The 19034-nt window shown below is 56.1% G+C and overlaps 4 protein-coding genes across 7 annotated transcripts; 2 read left to right on the top strand and 2 right to left on the bottom strand.

Annotated features, from left to right (window-relative positions):
• Positions 1–1197: 1197 nt before the first annotated feature.
• On the top strand, positions 1198–3440 carry NDUFC2 (NADH:ubiquinone oxidoreductase subunit C2). Its single transcript, XM_063148714.1, has 3 exons — positions 1198–1366; positions 2279–2425; positions 3256–3440. The coding sequence occupies exons 1-3, from the start codon at positions 1228–1230 to the stop codon at positions 3303–3305; spliced, it is 336 nt and encodes a 111-aa protein (XP_063004784.1). The 5' UTR covers positions 1198–1227; the 3' UTR covers positions 3306–3440.
• Positions 3441–6415: 2975 nt separating this feature from the next.
• LOC134415147 (thyroid hormone-inducible hepatic protein-like) lies at positions 6416–7572 on the bottom strand. Of its 2 annotated transcripts, none has more exons than XM_063150452.1 (2): positions 7082–7572; positions 6416–6791 (listed from the first exon to the last, which is right to left on the bottom strand). In XM_063150452.1, exon 1 carries the CDS (start codon positions 7499–7501, stop codon positions 7100–7102), a length of 402 nt encoding a protein of 133 aa, XP_063006522.1. In that variant the 5' UTR covers positions 7502–7572; the 3' UTR covers positions 6416–6791; positions 7082–7099. The 2 variants fall into 2 exon arrangements, with proteins under 2 accessions (XP_063006522.1, XP_063006521.1); XM_063150451.1 differs by having other exon boundaries at positions 6416–6796; positions 7082–7571.
• A 5089-nt stretch (positions 7573–12661) lies between these two features.
• On the top strand, positions 12662–13818 carry LOC134415146 (thyroid hormone-inducible hepatic protein-like). Of its 2 annotated transcripts, none has more exons than XM_063150450.1 (2): positions 12662–13152; positions 13443–13818. In XM_063150450.1, the coding sequence occupies exon 1, from the start codon at positions 12733–12735 to the stop codon at positions 13132–13134; it is 402 nt and encodes a 133-aa protein (XP_063006520.1). In that variant the 5' UTR covers positions 12662–12732; the 3' UTR covers positions 13135–13152; positions 13443–13818. The 2 variants fall into 2 exon arrangements, with proteins under 2 accessions (XP_063006520.1, XP_063006519.1); XM_063150449.1 differs by having other exon boundaries at positions 12663–13152; positions 13438–13818.
• A 1979-nt stretch (positions 13819–15797) lies between these two features.
• On the bottom strand, positions 15798–16955 carry LOC134415145 (thyroid hormone-inducible hepatic protein-like). 2 transcript variants are annotated; one of them, XM_063150446.1, is made up of 2 exons: positions 16466–16955; positions 15798–16180 (listed from the first exon to the last, which is right to left on the bottom strand). In XM_063150446.1, the coding sequence occupies exon 1, from the start codon at positions 16883–16885 to the stop codon at positions 16484–16486; it is 402 nt and encodes a 133-aa protein (XP_063006516.1). In that variant the 5' UTR covers positions 16886–16955; the 3' UTR covers positions 15798–16180; positions 16466–16483. The 2 variants fall into 2 exon arrangements, with proteins under 2 accessions (XP_063006516.1, XP_063006517.1); XM_063150447.1 differs by having other exon boundaries at positions 15798–16175.
• Between the last annotated feature and the right edge of the window lie 2079 nt (positions 16956–19034).

The raw sequence follows: 19034 nt of genomic DNA, 5'->3' as shown, positions 1-19034 counted from the left end.
TGTGGGTGTGCCATCCCTTAAAGTGTTCAAAGCTGGGTTGGATAGAGCAACCTGGTCCAGTGGAAGTTCTCCCTGCCTGTGGCAGAGTGCTGGGAGTAGATGACCATTTAGGTCCCTTCCAACCCAAACCATTCTGTGAAGTTGAACCAGGACATGACTGTGGAAGTGGCTGTGCATCACCACTGTACAATCCCAATGATCCCAGGTTCAACTGAAGCATCTCCACTGCAGAGCAGCAATGCCCAACCTCCTCCTGTGCAGATGTCAGGAAAATCCACAAACGCGAGAAGTTTATGCCCAAAAAGGAGACAGGGGAGTTCTTCAGCTTTGTTTGAATTCAGGGGGGAGTCTGCTGGGGAGCACACCCGCAGGGTTTTTCTCTCAGGGTTTTGAAGGGCGCAGCCTCCCTTGATCCTAAACTCCAGGCCGCACATTTCCCTCTTCCTTTCCCCATTGCTGAGGCATTGGGAAGGTGCAGCCTTCCCGAACCGCCTACCTCACATTGCCCCCTTGAACCTGCTGGTTTACCCCAAAGCTCAGGAGTTCAGGCTTGTGCATCCTTGTCTGCTTCAGGGGCCAAGGTGCCAGGGCTCTGCAGCAAACCTGCGGCCTAGGTCAGTAGAGACATTAACTCCCATTGCAAAGATGTTAACACCCACACTTCACCCATCAAAGTCTTTGTAAAGACATGAGCTTTCCTCTCATGGTCAAAGGCTAAATGATACATTTTTAGGAAAGAGTTTAAGGAGCCTTTGGGACCTGTGATGTGTTTTGTTAATGCAGGTTTGTTTAACGGTTCCGTCAATCCTGCTACAGTGGCAAATGATTTAATGTGATTTCATATTAATTAAAAACGAAAAAACTAACACTATGGGTTAGGTATCAGACTTTAATCTGAGCTCTGAAAATTAATTGCGTTCGATTTTAGTGCTTAATTAATCCCCTAATTTACTTCCCGGCCGGCCTCGCTAGCCCTGCAGTGGGGCCGGCTCACCCAGTGGGGTTCGGGCTGCAGGAACCCCCTCCCCGAGCCGGCTAAGGCCGCTCAGCCTCGGGGTTTGGGGCGGGGATGGCTTTGTGGGGTGGCGAGTTGGATTTTGGGGTGGGTTTTCGGTAAAATAGCCATAAACGGGGAAGGCAGCGGAACGCCGGAGCACGGCGCAGGCCGGCGGGGGAAGGCGCTGCCGCCGCACCACTCCCCCCGGTCACCTTCGGCGGGCGGCAGCCATGGTGTTCCTGCCCGACGAGTCGCGGTCGCTGCCGCCGCCGCCGTTGCTCAACAAGGGCTCGGTGTGGCTCGGCTTCGCGGGGTGGATATCGGCGCTGTTGGACAACGCCTTCAACCGTCGCCCCATCTTCGGAGCCGGTGCGGGGGGACGGGGGCAGCCCGAGGGGAGGGGGAATGGAGCGGGGTGCGAGGGAAGGGAGGAGGTGAGGAGCTGGGGAAGGGGCTGTGTGGGGTTTGGGGTCTCTGAGGGATAAATGAAGGGGGAAAGGGGAAGCAGCTAAGGAATGAGGAACTGCAGAGGAAATGGGGGCGGGCGGGCGGATTTGGGGTGACCTTGAGGGTCACAGGGGCTGGGACTGGGGAGGAAGCCCCGAGATCCAAGGCTAGGGGTGGGTAAAGGGAATATGTGGGCCTGGGAAAGAGGGGTGTGGGATTTGGGGTCACTCAGAAGCATAAATAAAGGGGAGGGAAAGGGAAACAGCCAGGAGTGAGGGGCTAGAGGAGGATTGGGGGCTGCAGGAGCGGGTATGTGGGATTTGGGGTGACCGAGAGGGATGTAGGGGCTGGGGAAGCGGAGGCAGCGCTGAGGTAAGGGAATGGGGAGATAGAGGGAGTATGTGGGCCTGGGGAAGGGGTGTGGGGCTTGGGGTCACTGAGGGATAAATGAAGCGGGGAGGGCAAGAGAGGGAGCCCTGAGTTCGGGGGGGCTGTTGGAGGGGAAGGGAGTTCTCTGTGTGATTGTGGGGACGGGAGTCAAGGGCTGGGAGCCCTGAGGTGAGGGATTTGGGAAACTGGAAGGGGCTGGGAAAGGGACATCGTTTGGAGATGGAGGGGATCTGAGGTGACTCCCTGAGGGTGGTGGGAAGGGGAGAGAGCCCTGAGGAAAGAGGGGCCTGGCAGGGGCCATGGGAGCTGTGGGTACTGCAGGGACCTTGGCAGGGGCAAAGCAGGGAGAGAGGAGTGCCTGGGGAAAGGGGGAAAGGGGGCCCTGCCTGAGGCCCACGGGGAGCTGGGAGAGCTGGGGACAGCTCCTCTCTCCTCCTGCTGCAGGCATCCACCGGCAGGTCCTGTTGGCTACCCTGGGCTGCGTTGTGGGCTACCACCTGGTGAAACGCGCCGAGTACGTGCATGCCAAGGTGGACAGGGAGCTGTGCGAGTACATCAGGCAACATCCAGAGGACTTCCGGCGATCAACAGGTACACTCAGCTGGCATTTTAGGGGAGACCTCAGCCTGCCATAACCTGTGTGCAAAGATTTTGCTGGTCTAAGGCTTCCCTGCTCCTTCACAATCTAAATTGCAGCAGGCTAAAGGATTTTCTAATGTGAAAATAGATGTTGTTATTGAGCTGTTAATAACGCATCGATGACCGCCTCTTCCTCCTAAAAGCTCACTTTAGTATAAAAGTAGCAGAGCAAAAAAAAAAAAAAAAGGATAGACCAAACTTGTACCACTGAAGAAGAAATAATGGAAATTAGAAATCACAGGTTTTATTCTTGTAACTTCACAATTGTACTGCCTATTCCTGTAAAATGTCTGTTGCGTGTAGATTCAGAAATCTCATTATGAATATTCAGAAAACAAGCAGAACAAGTGAAAAAAGAATAAATAAGAATGGCAAGAAACCTGAATTTGTGTTGGCTTAGAGCAATGGTGAAGAACAGGGTTTTTTTTACTAAACATAGTCACTGAGCCCAACGATGCAATGGCAAATTTGGGTGAAAATTGTCCATTTTCTAGTACAGTAGAGTTGGGTGACTCTGGCAGTTGGATTGTGATCTGCATCATGCCATGTTGGAAGGAGTATGAAGAAATAAAAAGCTGTAACTACTGAGATTCCTCCACAGGGACCTGTAGAGCAGTATGGGGAAAAAAAAAAAGTTGTGCATTTAGTTACAAGAGCAGCTAATAGTTTGCTGTGGGTAGCAAAACTCAGACTTTTGGTGGCTTTGTTAACATCAAAGATTTAATATGAAACATCTTCTGAATCGACCTCAAATGCTGATTAGGTTTTCCCACCTCTTGCAGGAAAGAAAAGAATAGGGCAGCTCTTGGAGGATTTCCAGCCAGTTCGCTGAGTGGTGACACATCACAGAATGAATTCCTGCCATCCTGAGAACTTCAGCAAGGTGGCTGCAACTCTTGAACCGTCCATGGCTTAAAACATGAAACTTTACTCACTTTCATATAATAAAAGCTTGATTAAATAGTTATTGTTTAATTATTTGCTCTTCTGTTCCTTTATGGTTTGTCAGTACATGGATGACTGATACTTGTAACTGAATAATAATTTTGATTGATGTTTTTTTCAGTTGTTTTAATTGCAGGAATGGAAAGTTGCTCACACAACATATACTGTATAAATCCCAGAGAGCAGTTCTGTAAGTTCATATGTTTTATTTCTCAGTGGCATTTCTCCTGACCCTTGAACATGTTCTTGGCCAGCGCCTGTCGATGCTGTACCCAAAGTCTCACTGTGAAATTCTTTCTGTACAGCTAAAAAAATACATGGTCTACTTAATTAATTCTCTCTATGGTTTTTATTATTATGTTGCTTTTTCTTTCTTGGTAAAAAGGATCCAACCTTTCTGTTGTCCCGCTTGGTTGCTGGCTCCTGAATCCAAACACTGACAATTTCTGGGGGGGGTGAGGAGGTGGTGTTGATTTGGGTTTGGGGGATTCTTACTCATTTAGCATTTTGGTTCAAAACTAGGCTTTATTAGTTTTGTTCCTCACATTGAGCTTAATGCCAGGACACTGCTCTCTCATGGATATGATGTCCCTAAACAGATTTAAAAGAAGTGCTGCCACTCTGATTTTGTTCAACAATCTGGAGGAAGAAGATCTTTCCCCGTGCTGGCCAGCAACAGTGTGGGTACAGAGCCAGCACCCCCTGCCACGCCAGGATGCCTGATCTGCCCTGTCTGCCCACATCCCCCTGGGACCAGGGCAGGAACCTCTCACCAGCTGTGGCCAGCAGCAGGGCCCTGTCAGGCCTTGGCACATCCTGGGGCAGCGTGGTGCAATGCCCTGCAATCAGAGCAGGCACAAGGTTCCTGTGGCACACCGGGCTCGGAGCCAGCTGCCGGGACAGCGGCTCCCAGAGGAGGCCCACGGGTCCTGGGGCATGCAAGCGGCCCACAAGACGTCAGCAAACCCTTCCAGCTGCCCCAGGTCACCGGCCTTTGGGGACATCCTGCGTCACCCACTGGTCATGTTCAACAGCCATGGTTGGACCTTCACCCCGTGTCCTGCTGTGACACTGCCCTGGGGCACCAGAGCCTCTCCGGCTGCTGAGCGCTGCCCAAGCCCAAAGCCATGGCTGCAGGGGACTGCAAGTGTCCCTCACTGTGACACCAGCGAGCTTTGACCCCAGCCACCCACCAAGGCCCACACAGCCACTCACTCACTGCCCCACCAGCAGGATCAGAGAGACAATCAAGGGCAAGAACGAGAAAAGATGTGGGCTGAAATAAAACCAATGTAATAGGGAAAGCAAAAGCCATGCATGCAAACAGAGCAAAGCAAGGAATTAATTCATCACTTCCCATGGGCAGGTGGGTGTTCAGCAATCCCCAGGACTGCAGGGTCCATCACAGGTAATGCTGACCTCAGAAGACAAAGGCCATCATTCCAAGTGTGGCTCACTTCTGCCCCACACTTTATATACTGATGTGTTATAGTCTGAAATGTCCCGTGGGTTGGTTGAGATCAATTATCCCAACAGTATCTCCTCCCACGTTTCCACGTGCTGCAGTCCCTACACCAGAGTGGCAATACGGAAAAGAGAAAAGACAATTAACTCCACAGCTGCCTAAACCAGCACAGCCAGCAGTGTTCTCCAGGGAACACAGATCCCACCCTTGAGCAACAGCCAGATAAACCACCAGAGGGACATTGCCCCCTCCATGGTCCTCTCCTCAGCAGGAACCAGTCTCCATCCATTCCTTATGGTTCAACACCTGTCTCAGCAATCAGCATGGAGACCAGGGAGCTCCAAAGGCACAGCTCCATCATGTCCCAGCCAGAGGTGCCATTGCAGTGGGGCTGGCCGAGGACTCTCCCAGTATGCCCCTCATGCTCCGTTTCCTCTGGATATCACAAGACTGCAACATTGCCCAGACTGAGGAGAGACAGAGAGCAGATGAGCTCTGAAATCCTCCCTCTGTCTGGAGGGAATTCTATTTGCCCGCATTTGGGGAACTTGCTGAGTGGCAGCTGCTTTCCTAGAAAAGCAGGACTCCTGGGTGCTGGTGCAGTGAGCTCGTTGAGTCTCTGTGGCCACAGAGCTGGTGTTTGGGCAACCTGTCCTCAACTCACCGTCCTCCTGGGGAGCCAGGCCATGGCTCAGGAGAGGGGAAATGCCACCCTCATGTCCAAATGACTATGTATAATCCCCAGGGCCTCCTGCTGAGACATCTCCCATTACTCTGCATGTCCCAAACCCCTCAGAACTGTCCTTGTGCTCCCTTGATCCTGGCCATGGCCCTTTCAGAGAGGGCACTTCTGGGTCTGGCCTCAGCTGCCTCCTCCAGAGCCCCCAGTGCCCTCAGCAGTTCACACCCCCACAGCTGGCTGGAGACCCTGTCCCTGCTGCCCACGCTGGGGCAGGACAAGCCAAAGCCACAGTGGTCTCAGCAGCTGAGAGGAATGGCGTGATCAGGAGAGAGGAGATGGGAATCTCCAGTGTATCCCAGGGCTGGGGTGTCTGGACATGGAGCTGGGATCTTGGGGAGGCTGCTGCCTAGAGGGGCTGAGACCTACAGCTCTGCTGCCCCTCACTGTTGCATGACTGCACTGAGTGCTGGGCAGACACCCATTTTTTGGGCACAGAAATCAGGCATCAGCTTTTGTGGTGTTGCTGTCAACAAAAGGAAGAAATGTTTCAGCCTGAGGCTGGTGACACAAAGGAACAGGTTGCCCAGTGAGTTTGCACAGGTCTGAGGTTCAACACAGTCCTGAGCCACCTGGTCTTGTGCACCATGTCCCAGCACACAGCAGAGCATTGCACTAGGTGGTCTCTGAAGATCCCTTCCAACCCAAACAATCCCACAACTTTGGGATTCTTTGTCCCTTTCCCATATCCCCAGCATGGCCCTGGAAAGATCCCACCCTGCAGAGCCAGTGTCCCCCTGCCATTGTCCCTGAGGCACTCCATGAGTGAAAGCAGCACACTGTCAACACTGGCTTCCCAGGGATTCTTTTATTAGCAAAAACAGTGGGAAAAGCCCTTGGAGTCCAGGTACCACCTGGAAAAGGGCTTGGCAATCTCCAGGGACTGTTGGAGGTCAGGGCCACAACACAACACTCCCAATTTGGTGCCACTCTTTGAAAATAAAGAGGAGGCCACGAGCCTGCAGCCCTTCCAATGGCCTTGGCAGCACAGCCGGATGCTTCTTCCTATGAGGATAAGGCACCATCTGGTCCTGCAGTGCTCACAGCCATCTCCGGTGCCGGTGCCGGGAGATCCCATCAGCTGCCACGGAGCGGGGAATGCCAGCGGGACTGGGGAGAGCCTGCAGTGGTCAGCCACGGGGACGTCTTGTGCTTCCTGACACCAGCACCTGTCCTGCAACAGCAGCATTCCTTAACTCCAAGGATCATCCCAGGGGGACACAAGGACCATCAACCCTGAGTCCACAGACCCTGAAGCCCTGCAGTCTCCGCACAGAGCAATGGGCCAGGCTCCCTCCTCCAGCATGGAGAGGGATATCCACCCCCAGCTGAGGGTACAGCCCCCATTCCCAGGCCCTTCCCAGCACATCCCCACCCCTTCACTGCTGGGCACCTCTCCCAAGAGGGAGGCCACCCACTGTCTTGCTGCCCCTGGACTGTGCATGTCCCCAGGTCTTACCTGGTGGCCAGGACAGGGTCACCAGCTGGGCTGCCCCTCGCTGAGGTTGATCTGCTCCAGGATCTGGCTGTACCTGCGGGTCAGGGCGTTGGTGTCCCTGGTGAGGTGGGTGAGGACCTGCTGCAGGCCAGTCAGGTGCTGGGACAGGCGCTCCTCCAGCTGGGCATCCTCGGCCCCGTTGCCGTCCAAGGATGCGTCGCCGTCGGTGTCGGCACTGCTGTGGCTCTGGTCACCCCCAGAGGCCAGGCCTTTCTCCACCATGGGCTTGATGGCCTTGAGGAGCTGGTAGCGCTCGTAGAGGTCCGTGCGGCTCTCGGCAGCCGGGGCTGCCCCCTCCTCCTGCGGGAAGACCCCTCGCAGCAGGCTGGGGAACATCACCTCCTGCTCCATCTTCTGCGTGGCTGAGAAGTACTGCTCCATGGCCCTTCTCCTACAGCTCTGGCACTGCTGCTCTGGGCTCTTCTCACAGGCTCACTGCTCCCTGGCCCTGCGGGGGCTTTTTATGCAGTGCTGGGGCACGGCCCTGCCCTGCTGTCCTCCCCTGCCAGCCCTGCTTGGGCTGGATGCCCTTGGGGTCGGGCTTGGCTCCAGCCCAGCCGGGGCTCGGCCCTGCTGTGTCCCTGGCTCTGTGCAATCTTTCCTGGCCCAGCCTCCCCGTGGCCTTCACCCGAGCTGGCCGGGGGTCCTGCTGCCTCCCCATGCCAGGAGCTACGGGGTGGTGGGCAGCCAGGAGGAGAGGCGCCCAGGGTCTCTCCCATCCTGCCCTGTGTTATCTCAGTGTCCCAACACGTTCAGTCCTGGGGCCCTCTGCCTGTGGCTCCAGCTCCTGTGCCCAGTGTGGGAAGGCTGCAGGGGACAGTCACCTCCCCTCGTTCCTGCTGCCATGCGCTCAGGACGTGAACACTGCGGGGACATTGAGCAACTCCTTTAGCACACACAGGGAAATCTGGAACACACTGGAAATTCACTGGAACATTGTCCCACTGGGTGTCTGGGGACAATGGAGCCTGCTGGTGACCAGAGATTTGGGTGCCCAGAAACATCCAATGGCCCCAAGCTCCCCTGCACCCAGCAGGGATGTGGACAGGCACAGGGACCTGACTCCATGATGTGTAACTGCTGTGGCAGCAGCACAGTGCCATTGCTGCCCCCAGGGGATTGTGGACATGGGTTCCCTGCCATTGTTGCTATTCTGAGACCGCAAAAGCCACAGCCAGGGCACCAGACAGCATTGCCTCTCCCTCCATGTCCCTGTGGTGCATGGAAATCAGGGACAGTGTTTCTGTGTGTGGAAAGGCTGTGGGGTGCCTGGTTCCTTTTGCAAACCTTGGTGCTGGCAGCTCTCCCTCTGTCCCTCTGTGTCCCAGCCCTGCCACGCACTCTTTGCTCACCCTTTCCCCACCTGTTCTGGCCCCCCCTCTTGTCCCTTTCCTTGTGTCCTGGCATCTCTTTGTGCCCTGCCATGGGGCCCATTGCTGCACCAAGGAGTGTGGGTGCTGCTGGCCCCGTGCAGGTGCCAGACAGAGCCTTGGCCACATCAGGGCACCTGGGCTCCTGCAGAGCTTCCCGTTCCTCCCACTGCTTCCCAAGCTGCTCCGAGCGTGCTTCGTAGATTGTTTGGGAGTGACAGAGGCTAGTCATACTTCAATTTCTTCCCAGCCCATTATCCTTGGGACATTGCCAAATACTCTTGATGCTTTGGGGACCCCATTAGCCAAACATGGGACACCAAATCTCTCAGAGCCCACTGGGAGACACTGGCTACAGCTGGGGAGCTGCCACTGCCAGCAGGGATGTCAGGAGTAGGAGGACAAAGACTGCTGCTGTTGGAGCACAGTACTGCCACCATGGGGGCTGAGCATGGCTGGGTTTGGGCTGTGCTGAACTGGGGTGACCAGCCCTGGTTTGGGGCCCTGGAGAGGCTGCTCAGGATCTGAGCACTGATATCCTCTGCTGCCACAGACCCCCGGATTTGGGCAACCTCAGCCCTGAACTGTGGCCCTCCTGGCAGGTCCAGCCCAGCCCCAGCCTCAGCTCAGAGTGCCGGTCGTGCCACCACATGTGTCCCCAATGTCATTGTACCATCCCGGGCACATCCTCCTGTCTTATCCCTCTGTGGCACCAAGGGAGGGGAGTGTGGCACCATGCTCAGCGTATGGAGCTGGGAGGAGAAGGAACAGGGGCACAGTCAGAGTGACAGCAGTTATCTTGCCAGGTCACCATGACACGTGGTGGAGCCCTGCTCTCCTGCAGGGGACAGAACACCTGAGTGGCAATGGGAAGGGGTGAGCCTAAGAATTCCTTCTTTTGCTTTGCTTACTTGTGCAGCTTTCGCTCTTCCTGTGCAGCTGTCTTCATTTCTACTCACGACTTTTCTTTTACCCTCCCCAATTCTCTCCCCCTTCCCACCTAGAGGGTGTGACAGAGCAGTTGAATGGGGCTGAGCTGCCAGCAGGGCTCAAATCCTGATATCCACAGTGAAGCTCCAGCCCTGGGGCAGATGTGTCCTCCTCTGAGGCTATTCTAGAGGGACACTATGATGTCTCTGAACCTTCAGGATGCTCCATGGAAGCCCAGAAGTCCTGGGAGTGTGGGGCTGCCAGTATGCGCAAACCTCAGTGCAGCACAGGGCAGCCCAGAATGCCAGGAGCACCCAGAAAAGGAGAAGAGGAGCACAGGGTTCAGGGCTGAGGGGGAGACTCCAGGTGGCAGAATGGGCACCTGGCTGGGCTAGGAGGGGACAGCAGGAAGGGACAGTGGGAGACCTGCCAACACTGAGGGTTGCAAAATTGGGGAAGTATCTAGTGGTCATTCCCAAAATAGAACCAATTCCTGCAATTGCCACATACTGCAAGATAAGAAGGGACAGGAGTCCTGGCCGTTGACCAGCCATGGACTGGGGTTGATGCACAGGGACCCACAAGCCAGGTCAGGCACAGGACAGGCCTCAGGAAGTCTGGGCCAGGAGCCAGGGCTGACAATGAGGAGGGGTGCCCAGGTTCTCTCCTGTCCTTTCCTATCCTATCTCAACCCCCCACCATGTTCAGTTCTGGGGTCCTGTGGGAGTGGGCCCACCTCCTGTGCCCTGGTGTGTCCAGGCTGCAGGCAGTGGTGCTGCTGGGAATGTCACCTCCCCCACTCCTCCCTGCCATGCACTCAGGATGTGAACACTCCAGGGACATTGAGCAGGCTCTGCCCATCACTGCCAGGCTGAACACGGCAGCAGACTCCAGTGTGGGACATCTCCCTGGGAGTGCTCTGCTGCATGGAATCCTGCATGGGTGTCCTGGGTTGACTATATCATGCTTTGATCTGTTCATGCTGAATAATAAGTTCTGCACCTTTAGGACTTGTTGCAGAGAGTGAAGGGGGCAGAGAAGAAGCAGCAGTTTGTTTTCAGACACTGCACTCACTCCTCTACATTCCTGCTCCTGGGCTGTGCTGTCTGTGGATGGACAGACAGTGGGACAGAGCTCTCCTTTGTTTTAGTTAGTTTAGCTAGCTGAGGCAAAGAAGTTCCCTGGCCTGTGGGGTTTTTTCCCTTTCTCTGGGCCTGTTCAAAGCTGCTCTGGCCTGAACACCAGCAGAGCACCGGCAGCTCACACCTGGGGCCCACCGGGCCGGGCCTGGGCCGCGGCATTTCCAGCGCCTGAGGGACTGATCACAGACTGTGTGAGCTGAACTGCAACCTGGGAGGGGACTTTCTCAGTTTGTCATCTCTTTTGGAGCAGCAAGGGGTTTTATTCTTTAACATTGTTTAGGTTTTATTGTTTATTTAATATTTTTTTTCCACTTTTCTCTAAGGCAGTATTACCTCCCGAACCGGTTGGGAGAGGGACCAATGTAATCTGCTGTCCTAGAGGAGCCCCTTTGGGGTTCTCTCTCATATTTGCTCTGAATCAGGACACTGGGTCATGAGGACATGCAGTGGGGACAGAGATGGGACCAAATGCCACAAGGGGAACTGCAACCATAGGACTGATCTTTCATGGCCAATTGTGGAGAAGAGATGGTGCCACCTTCACACCCAATACCCCATCCTGGAGTGGACACCATGGCTTATCAATGGCCAGGACTCCTGTCCCTTCTTATCTTGCAGTATGTGGCAATTGGAGGAATTGGTTCTATTTTAGGAAAGGGCACAGGATACTTCCTCCCTTGTGCAACTTTCAGTGTTGGCAGCTCACCCACTGTCCCCTCCTGCTGTCCCCTCCTAGCCCAGCCAGGTGCCCATTCTGCCACCTGGCCTCTCCCTCTCAGCCCTGAACCCATTGCTGCTTCTCTCCCTAGTGTTGTCCCCAAAGGAACAGAGAGCATTTGGCAAATATTCATATCCCAAGAAGAATGACCTGGGGAGCAATCAGAGTCTGATTGGGCTGAGGCTGAGGCTGAGCCCCCATTCTGCCATGCTCCCTATGAGCAGGTTGGCAAGCAGTGAGGGGAGCAAGAGGGCAATGCATCCCCTGTATCCCTATATGCCCAGAGCACTGTGATGTGCCTGCAACTCCAGGAAGCTCCACAGGTGCCCTGATGTGGCCAAGGCTCTGTCTGGCACCTGCACGGGGCCAGCAGCACCCACACTCCTTGGTGCAGCAATGGGCCCCATGGCAGGGCACAAAGAGATGCCAGGACACAAGGAAAGGGACAAGAGGGGTGACCAGAACAGGTGGGGAAAGGGTGGGCAAAGGGTGCGTGGCAGTGCTAGCATGCAGAGGGACAGAGGGAGAGCTGCCAGCACCAAGGTTTGCAAAAGGAACCAGGCACCCCACAGCCTTTCCACACACAGAAACACTGTCCCTGATTTCCACGTGCCACAGGGACATGGAGAGCCAGGCAATGCTGTCTGGTGCCCTGGCTGTGGCTTTTGCGGTCTCAGAATAGCAACAATGGCAGGGAACCCATGTCCACAATCCCCTGGGGGCAGCAATGGCACTGTGCTGCTGCCACAGCAGTTACACATCATGGAGTCAGGTCCCTGTCCCTGTCCACATCCCTGCTGGATGCAGGGGGAGCTTGGGGCCATTGGATGTCTCTAGGCACCCAAATCTCTGGTCACCAGCAGCAGGCTCCATTGTCCCCAGACACCCAGTGGGACAATGTTCCAGTGAATTTCCAGTGTGTTCCAGATTTCCCTGTGTGTGCTAAAGGAGTTGCTCAATGTCCCCGCAGTGTTCACGTCCTGAGTGTATGGCAGCAGGAACGAGGGGAGGTGACTGTCCCCTGCAGCCTTCCCACACTGGGCACAGGAGCTGGAGCCACAGGCAGAGGGCCCCAGGACTGAACGTGTTGGGGCACTGAGAAAACACAGGGCAGGATGGGAGAGACCCTGGCACCTCTCCTCCTGGCTGCCCACCACCCCGTAGCTCCTGGCATGGGGAGGCAGCAGGACCCCCGGCCAGCTCGGGTGAAGGCCACGGGGAGGCTGGGCCAGGAAAGATTGCACAGAGCCAGGGACACAGCAGGGCCGAGCCCCGGCTGGGCTGGAGCCAAGCCCGACCCCAAGGGCATCCAGCCCAAGCAGGGCTGGCAGGGGAGGACAGCAGGGCAGGGCCGTGCCCCAGCACTGCATAAAAAGCCCCCGCAGGGCCAGGGAGCAGTGAGCCTGTGAGAAGAGCCCAGAGCAGCAGTGCCAGAGCTGTAGGAGAAGGGCCATGGAGCAGTACTTCTCAGCCACGCAGAAGATGGAGCAGGAGGTGATGTTCCCCAGCCTGCTGCGAGGGGTCTTCCCGCAGGAGGAGGGGGCAGCCCCGGCTGCCGAGAGCCGCACGGACCTCTACGAGCGCTACCAGCTCCTCAAGGCCATCAAGCCCATGGTGGAGAAAGGCCTGGCCTCTGGGGGTGACCAGAGCCCCAGCGGTGCCGACACCGACGGCGACGCATCCTTGGACGGCAACGGGGCCGAGGATGCCCAGCTGGAGGAGCGCCTGTCCCAGCACCTGACTGGCCTGCAGCAGGTCCTCACCCACCTCACCAGGGACACCAACGCCCTGACCCGCAGGTACAGCCAGATCCTGGAGCAGATCAACCTCAGCGAGGGGCAGCCCAGCTGGTGACCCTGTCCTGGCCACCAGGTAAGACCTGGGGACATGCACAGTCCCGGGGCAGCAAGACAGTGGGTGGCCTCCCTCTTGGGAGAGGTGCCCAGCAGTGAAGGGGTGGGGATGTGCTGGGAAGGGCCTGGGAATGGGGGCTGTACCCTCAGCTGGGGGTGGATATCCCTCTCCATGCTGGAGGAGGGAGCCTGGCCCATTGCTCTGTGCGGAGACTGCAGGGCTTCAGGGTCTGTGGACTCAGGGTTGATGGTCCTTGTGTCCCCCTGGGATGATCCTTGGAGTTAAGGAATGCTGCTGTTGCAGGACAGGTGCTGGTGTCAGGAAGCACAAGACGTCCCCGTGGCTGACCACTGCAGGCTCTCCCCAGTCCCGCTGGCATTCCCCGCTCCGTGGCAGCTGATGGGATCTCCCGGCACCGGCACCGGAGATGGCTGTGAGCACTGCAGGACCAGATGGTGCCTTATCCTCATAGGAAGAAGCATCCGGCTGTGCTGGCCAGGCCATTGGAAGGGCTGCAGGCTCATGGCCTCCTCTTTATTTTCAAAGAGTGGCACCAAGTTGGGAGTGTTGTGATGTGACCATGACCTCTCTACAGTCCCTGGAGATTGCCAAGCCCTTTTCCAGCTGGTACCTGAACTCCAAGGGCATTCCCACTGTTTTTGCTAATAAAAGAATCCCTGGGAAGCCAGTGTTGTCAGTGTGCTGCTTTCACTCATGGAGTGCCCCAGGGACAATGGCAGGGGGACACTGGCTCTGCAGGGTGGGATCTTTCCTGGGCCATGCTGGGGAATGTGAATGGGACAAAGAATCCAAAAGTTGTGAGATTGGTTGCATTGGAAGGGATCTTCAGAAACCACCTAGTGCAATGCCCTGCTGTGTGCTGGGACATCTTGCACAAGACCAGGTGGCTCAGGACTGTGTTGAACCTCAGGGCCTGTGCAAACTCATTGGGCAACCTGTTCCTTTGTGTCACCAGCCTCAGGCTGAAATATTTCTTCCTTTTGTTGACAGCAGCAGCTCTTTCCTGATTTCTGTGCCCAAAAAATGTGGGTCTGCTGAACATTGGGCCCAGTCATGCAACAGTGAGGGGCAGCAGAGCTGTAGGTCTCAGCCCCTCTAGGCAGCAGCCTCCCCAAGATCCCAGCTCCATGTCCAGACACCCAGCCTTGGGATACACTGGAGATTCCCATCTCCTCTCTCCTGATCACGCCATTTCTCTCAGCTGCTGAGACACTCTGGCTTTGGCTTGTCCTGCCCCAGCGTGGGCAGCAGGGACAGGGTCTCCAGCCAGCTGTGGGGGTGTGAACTGCTGAGGGGACTGGGGGCTCTGGAGGAGGCAGCTGAGGCCAGACCCAGAAATGCCCTCTCTGAAAGGGCCATGGCCAGGATCAAGGGGGGACAAGGACAGTTCTGAGGGGTTTGGGACATGCAGAGTAATGGGAGATGTCTCAGCAGGAGGCCCTGGGGATTATACATAGTCATTTGGACATGAGGGTGGCATTTCCCCTCCCCTGAGCCATGACCTGGTTCCCCAGGAGGACGGTGAGTTGAGGACAGGTTGCCCAAACACCAGCTCTATGGCCACAGAGACTCAAGGAGCTCACTGCACCAGCACCCAGGAGTCCTGCTTTTCTAGGAAAGCAGCTGCCAGTCAGCAAGTTAATGAGAATCTCCATTGTATCCCAAAACTGGGATGTCTGGACATGGAGCTATGGACTTGAGGGAGGCTACTTTCCAGAGGTGGTGAGACGTACAACTCTGCTGCCCCTCACTGTTGCATGACTGGGCAGAGTGTTGGAAAGATTCACACTTAGTTGTGCACAGGCATCAGCTTTTGTTGTGCTGTTAAAAATAGGAACACACTCCTTGCGCTAAAGTGATTTCAGCATTTATTCTAATAAGGTCCAAAGCTTAGGGGGCCTGTGCGTTGAGCAGGAGCGTTCCAGTAGACAATGCCTCAGTGCCGGCACTGGATCTACTTCCTTTCTTCAAAGCGATGTTCCCGATGTCCAGGTAGAGCACCACAGATTCATTGGCTCAGATGACCCTTTTTTTAAAATTTATTTTTGATCCTCTGAATGGTTTTCTGTTGGGATCCTTCATTTGCATGAAGGCTAAGGCACTTCATTGGCCATTTGCAGTTCTGTCCGGGCTAGCTCGTTTTGCTTAGGTAGTGGTGCGCGTTACTGAGGTGTAATATGGTGCACTGAGTACCGAATGTCTTATAACTAACCTTTTTTCCACTCTTACAATATAATAACCAAACGGTTTAAAGTAAGTGCTGGAGAATTATGAACTATTTTATAACAGTTTCTAACCTAATTTTGACCATGGTGCTGTCAACAAAAGGAAGAAACATTTCAGCCTGAGGCTGGTGACACAAAGGAACAGGTTGCCCAGTGAGTTTGCACAGGTCTGAGGTTCAACACAGTCCTGAGCCACCTGGTCTAGTGCAAGATGTCCCAGCACACAGCAGGGCATTGCACTAGGTGGTCTCTGAAGATGCTTTCCAATGCAACCAATTCCACAACTTTGGGATTCTTTGTTCCTTTCCCATATCCCCAGCATGGCCCTGGAAAGATCCCACCCGGCAGAGCCAGTGTCCCCCTGCCATTGTCCCTGGGGCACTCCATGAGTGAAAGCAGCACACTGACAACACTGGCTTCCCAGGGATTCTTTTATTAGCAAAAACAGGGGGAAAAAGCCCTTGGAGTCCAGGTACCAGCTGGAAAAGGGCTTGGCAATCTCCAGGGACCGTAGAGAGGTCATGGTCACATCACAACACTCCCAACTTGGTGCCACTCTTTGAAAATAAAGAGGAGGCCACGAGCCTGCAGCCCTTCCAATGGCCTTGGCAGCACAGCCAGATGCTTCTTCCTATGAGGATAAGGCACCATCTGGTCCTGCAGTGCTCACAGCCATCTCCGGTGCCGGTGCCGGGAGATCCCATCAGCTGCCACGGAGCGGGGAATGCCAGCGGGACTGGGGAGAGCCTGCAGTGGTCAGCCACGGGGATGTCTTGTGCTTCCTGACACCAGCACCTGTCCTGCAACAGCAGCATTCCTTAACTCCAAGGATCATCCCAGGGGGACACAAGGACCATCAACCCTGAGTCCACAGACCCTGAAGCCCTGCAGTCTCCGCACAGAGCAATGGGCCAGGCTCCCTCCTCCAGCATGGAGAGGGATATCCACCCCCAGCTGAGGGGACAGCCCCCATTCCCAGGCCCTTCCCAGCACATCCCCACCCCTTCACTGCTGGGCACCTCTCCCAAGAGGGAGGCCACCCACTGTCTTGCTGCCCCTGGACTGTGCATGTCCCCAGGTCTTACCTGGTGGCCAGGACAGGGTCACCAGCTGGGCTGTCCCTCGCTGAGGTTGATCTGCTCCAGGATCTGGCTGTACCTGCGGGTCAGGGCGTTGGTGTCCCTGGTGAGGTGGGTGAGGACCTGCTGCAGGCCAGTCAGGTGCTGGGACAGGCGCTCCTCCAGCTGGGCATCCTCGGCCCCGTTGCCGTCCAAGGATGCGTCGCCGTCGGTGTCGGCACCGCTGGGGCTCTGGTCGCCCCCAGAGGCCAGGCCTTTCTCCACCATGGGCTTGATGGCCTTGAGGAGCTGGTAGCGCTCGTAGAGGTCCGTGCGGCTCTCGGCAGCCGGGGCTGCCCCCTCCTCCTGCGGGAAGACCCCTCGCAGCAGGCTGGGGAACATCACCTCCTGCTCCATCTTCTGCGTGGCTGAGAAGTACTGCTCCATGGCCCTTCTCCTACAGCTCTGGCACTGCTGCTCTGGGCTCTTCTCACAGGCTCACTGCTCCCTGGCCCTGCGGGGGCTTTTTATGCAGTGCTGGGGCACGGCCCTGCCCTGCTGTCCTCCCCTGCCAGCCCTGCTTGGGCTGGATGCCCTTGGGGTCGGGCTTGGCTCCAGCCCAGCCGGGGCTCGGCCCTGCTGTGTCCCTGGCTCTGTGCAATCTTTCCTGGCCCAGCCTCCCCGTGGCCTTCACCCGAGCTGGCCGGGGGTCCTGCTGCCTCCCCATGCCAGGAGCTACGGGGTGGTGGGCAGCCAGGAGGAGAGGTGCCCAGGGTCTCTCCCATCCTGCCCTGTGTTATCTCAGTGCCCCAACACGTTCAGTCCTGGGGCCCTCTGCCTGTGGCTCCAGCTCCTGTGCCCAGTGTGGGAAGGCTGCAGGGGACAGTCACCTCCCCTCGTTCCTGCTGCCATGCGCTCAGGACGTGAACACTGCGGGGACATTGAGAAACTCCTTTAGCACACACAGGGAAATCTGGAACACACTGGAAATTCACTGGAACATTGTCCCACTGGGTGTCTGGGGACAATGGAGCCTGCTGGTGACCAGAGATTTGGGTGCCCAGAGACATCCAATGGCCCCAAGCTCCCCTGCATCCAGCAGGGATGTGGACAGGCACAGGGACCTGACTCCATGATGTGTAACTGCTGTGGCAGCAGCACAGTGCCATTGCTGCCCCCAGGGGATTGTGGACATGGGTTCCCTGACATTGTTGCTATTCTGGGAGAGCAAAAGCCACAGCCAGGGCACCAGACAGCATTGCCTCTCCCTCCATGTCCCTGTGGTGCATGGCAATCAGGGACAGTGTTTCTGTGTGTGGAAAGGCTGTGGGGTGCCTGGTTCCTTTTGCAACCTTGGTGCTGGCAGCTCTCCCTCTGTCCCTCTGTGTCCCAGCCCTGCCACGCACCCTTTGCCCACCCTTTCCCCACCTGTCCTGGTCACCCCTCTTGTCCCTTTCCTTGTGTCCTGGCATCTCTTTGTGCCCTGCCATGGGGCCCATTGCTGCACCAAGGAGTGTGGGTGCAGCTGGCCCCGTGCAGGTGCCAGACAGAGCCTTGGCCACATCAGGGCACCTGTGGAGCTTCCTGGAGGTGCAGGCACATCACAGGGCTCTGGGGACACAGGGACACAGGGCATGCTTTGCTCTCTTTCTCCCCCCACCGCCCCCCCAGCTGCTCATAGGGAGCATGAAAGAATGTTTGGGGGTGACAGGGCCTCAGCAGACTCTGATGGCTCCGCAGCTCATTCTCCTTGGGATATGAATATTTACCAAATCCTCTCTGTGCCTCTGGGGACCATGCAATGGAGAAGAGGAGCAGTGGGTTCAGGTCTGTGAGGGAGAAGCCAGGGTGCAGAATGGGCACCTGGCTGGTCTAGGAGGGGAAAATGGGAGAGCTGCCAACACCGATGGTTGCAATATTAGGGATGGAGACCGTGGCCTTTCCCAAAATAGAACCAATTCCTCCAATTGCCACATACTGCAAGATAAGAAGGGACAGGAGTCCTAGCCAATGACCTGCCATGGCCTCCACTCCAGGATGGGGTGATGGGTATGAAGGTAGCACCATCTGTGCTCCACTATGGGCCATGAATGCTTAGTCCCATGGATGCAGATCCCCTTGTGGCATTTGGTCCCATCTCTGTCCTCATGACCCATTGTCCTGATTCAGGGCAAATATGGGAGAGAACCCCCAGAGGGGCTCCTCTAGGAAAGCAGATTCAATTGGTCCCTCCCCCCAACCGGTTTGGGAGGAAATACAGCCTTGGAGAAAAGTGGAAATAACTCAGTTTATTAAACAATAAAACCTAAACAATGTTAAACAATAAAACCCCTTGCTACTCCAAAAGAGATGACAAACTGAGAAAGTCCCCTCTCCAGGTTGCAGCTCAGCTCACTCAGTCTCTGATCAGCCCCTCAGGCGCTGGAAATGCCGCAGCCCAGGCCCGGCCCGGTGGGCCCCAGGTGTGAGCTGCCGGTGCTCTGCTGGTGTTCAGGCTAGAGCAGCTTTGAACAGGTCCAGAGAAAGGGAAAAAACCCCACAGGCCAGGGAACTTCTTTGCCTCAGCTAGCTAAACTAACTAAAACAAAGGAGAGCT

This window comes from Melospiza melodia, chromosome 2, assembly GCF_035770615.1.
Source record: "Melospiza melodia melodia isolate bMelMel2 chromosome 2, bMelMel2.pri, whole genome shotgun sequence".
In the NCBI taxonomy this organism is placed as follows: Eukaryota; Metazoa; Chordata; class Aves; order Passeriformes; family Passerellidae; genus Melospiza; species Melospiza melodia.
The sequence above is the reverse complement of the archived record's forward strand: the minus strand, read 5'-3'. Positions and strand labels throughout refer to the sequence as shown.

What these genes read in the sequence shown, in the direction of transcription:
- NDUFC2 (XM_063148714.1), top strand. Translation starts at nt 1,228, where the DNA reads ATGGTGTTCCTGCCCGACGAGTCGCGGTCGCTGCCGCCGCCGCCGTTG. An exon ending in TCGCCCCATCTTCGGAGCCG is followed by an intron (nt 1,367 to 2,278) that starts GTGCGGGGGGAC and finishes CTCCTGCTGCAG; the next exon opens with GCATCCACCGGCAGGTCCTG. An exon ending in GGACTTCCGGCGATCAACAG is followed by an intron (nt 2,426 to 3,255) that starts GTACACTCAGCT and finishes CACCTCTTGCAG; the next exon opens with GAAAGAAAAGAATAGGGCAG.
- LOC134415147 (XM_063150452.1), bottom strand. Translation starts at nt 7,501, where the DNA reads ATGGAGCAGTACTTCTCAGCCACGCAGAAGATGGAGCAGGAGGTGATG.
- LOC134415146 (XM_063150450.1), top strand. Translation starts at nt 12,733, where the DNA reads ATGGAGCAGTACTTCTCAGCCACGCAGAAGATGGAGCAGGAGGTGATG.
- LOC134415145 (XM_063150446.1), bottom strand. Translation starts at nt 16,885, where the DNA reads ATGGAGCAGTACTTCTCAGCCACGCAGAAGATGGAGCAGGAGGTGATG.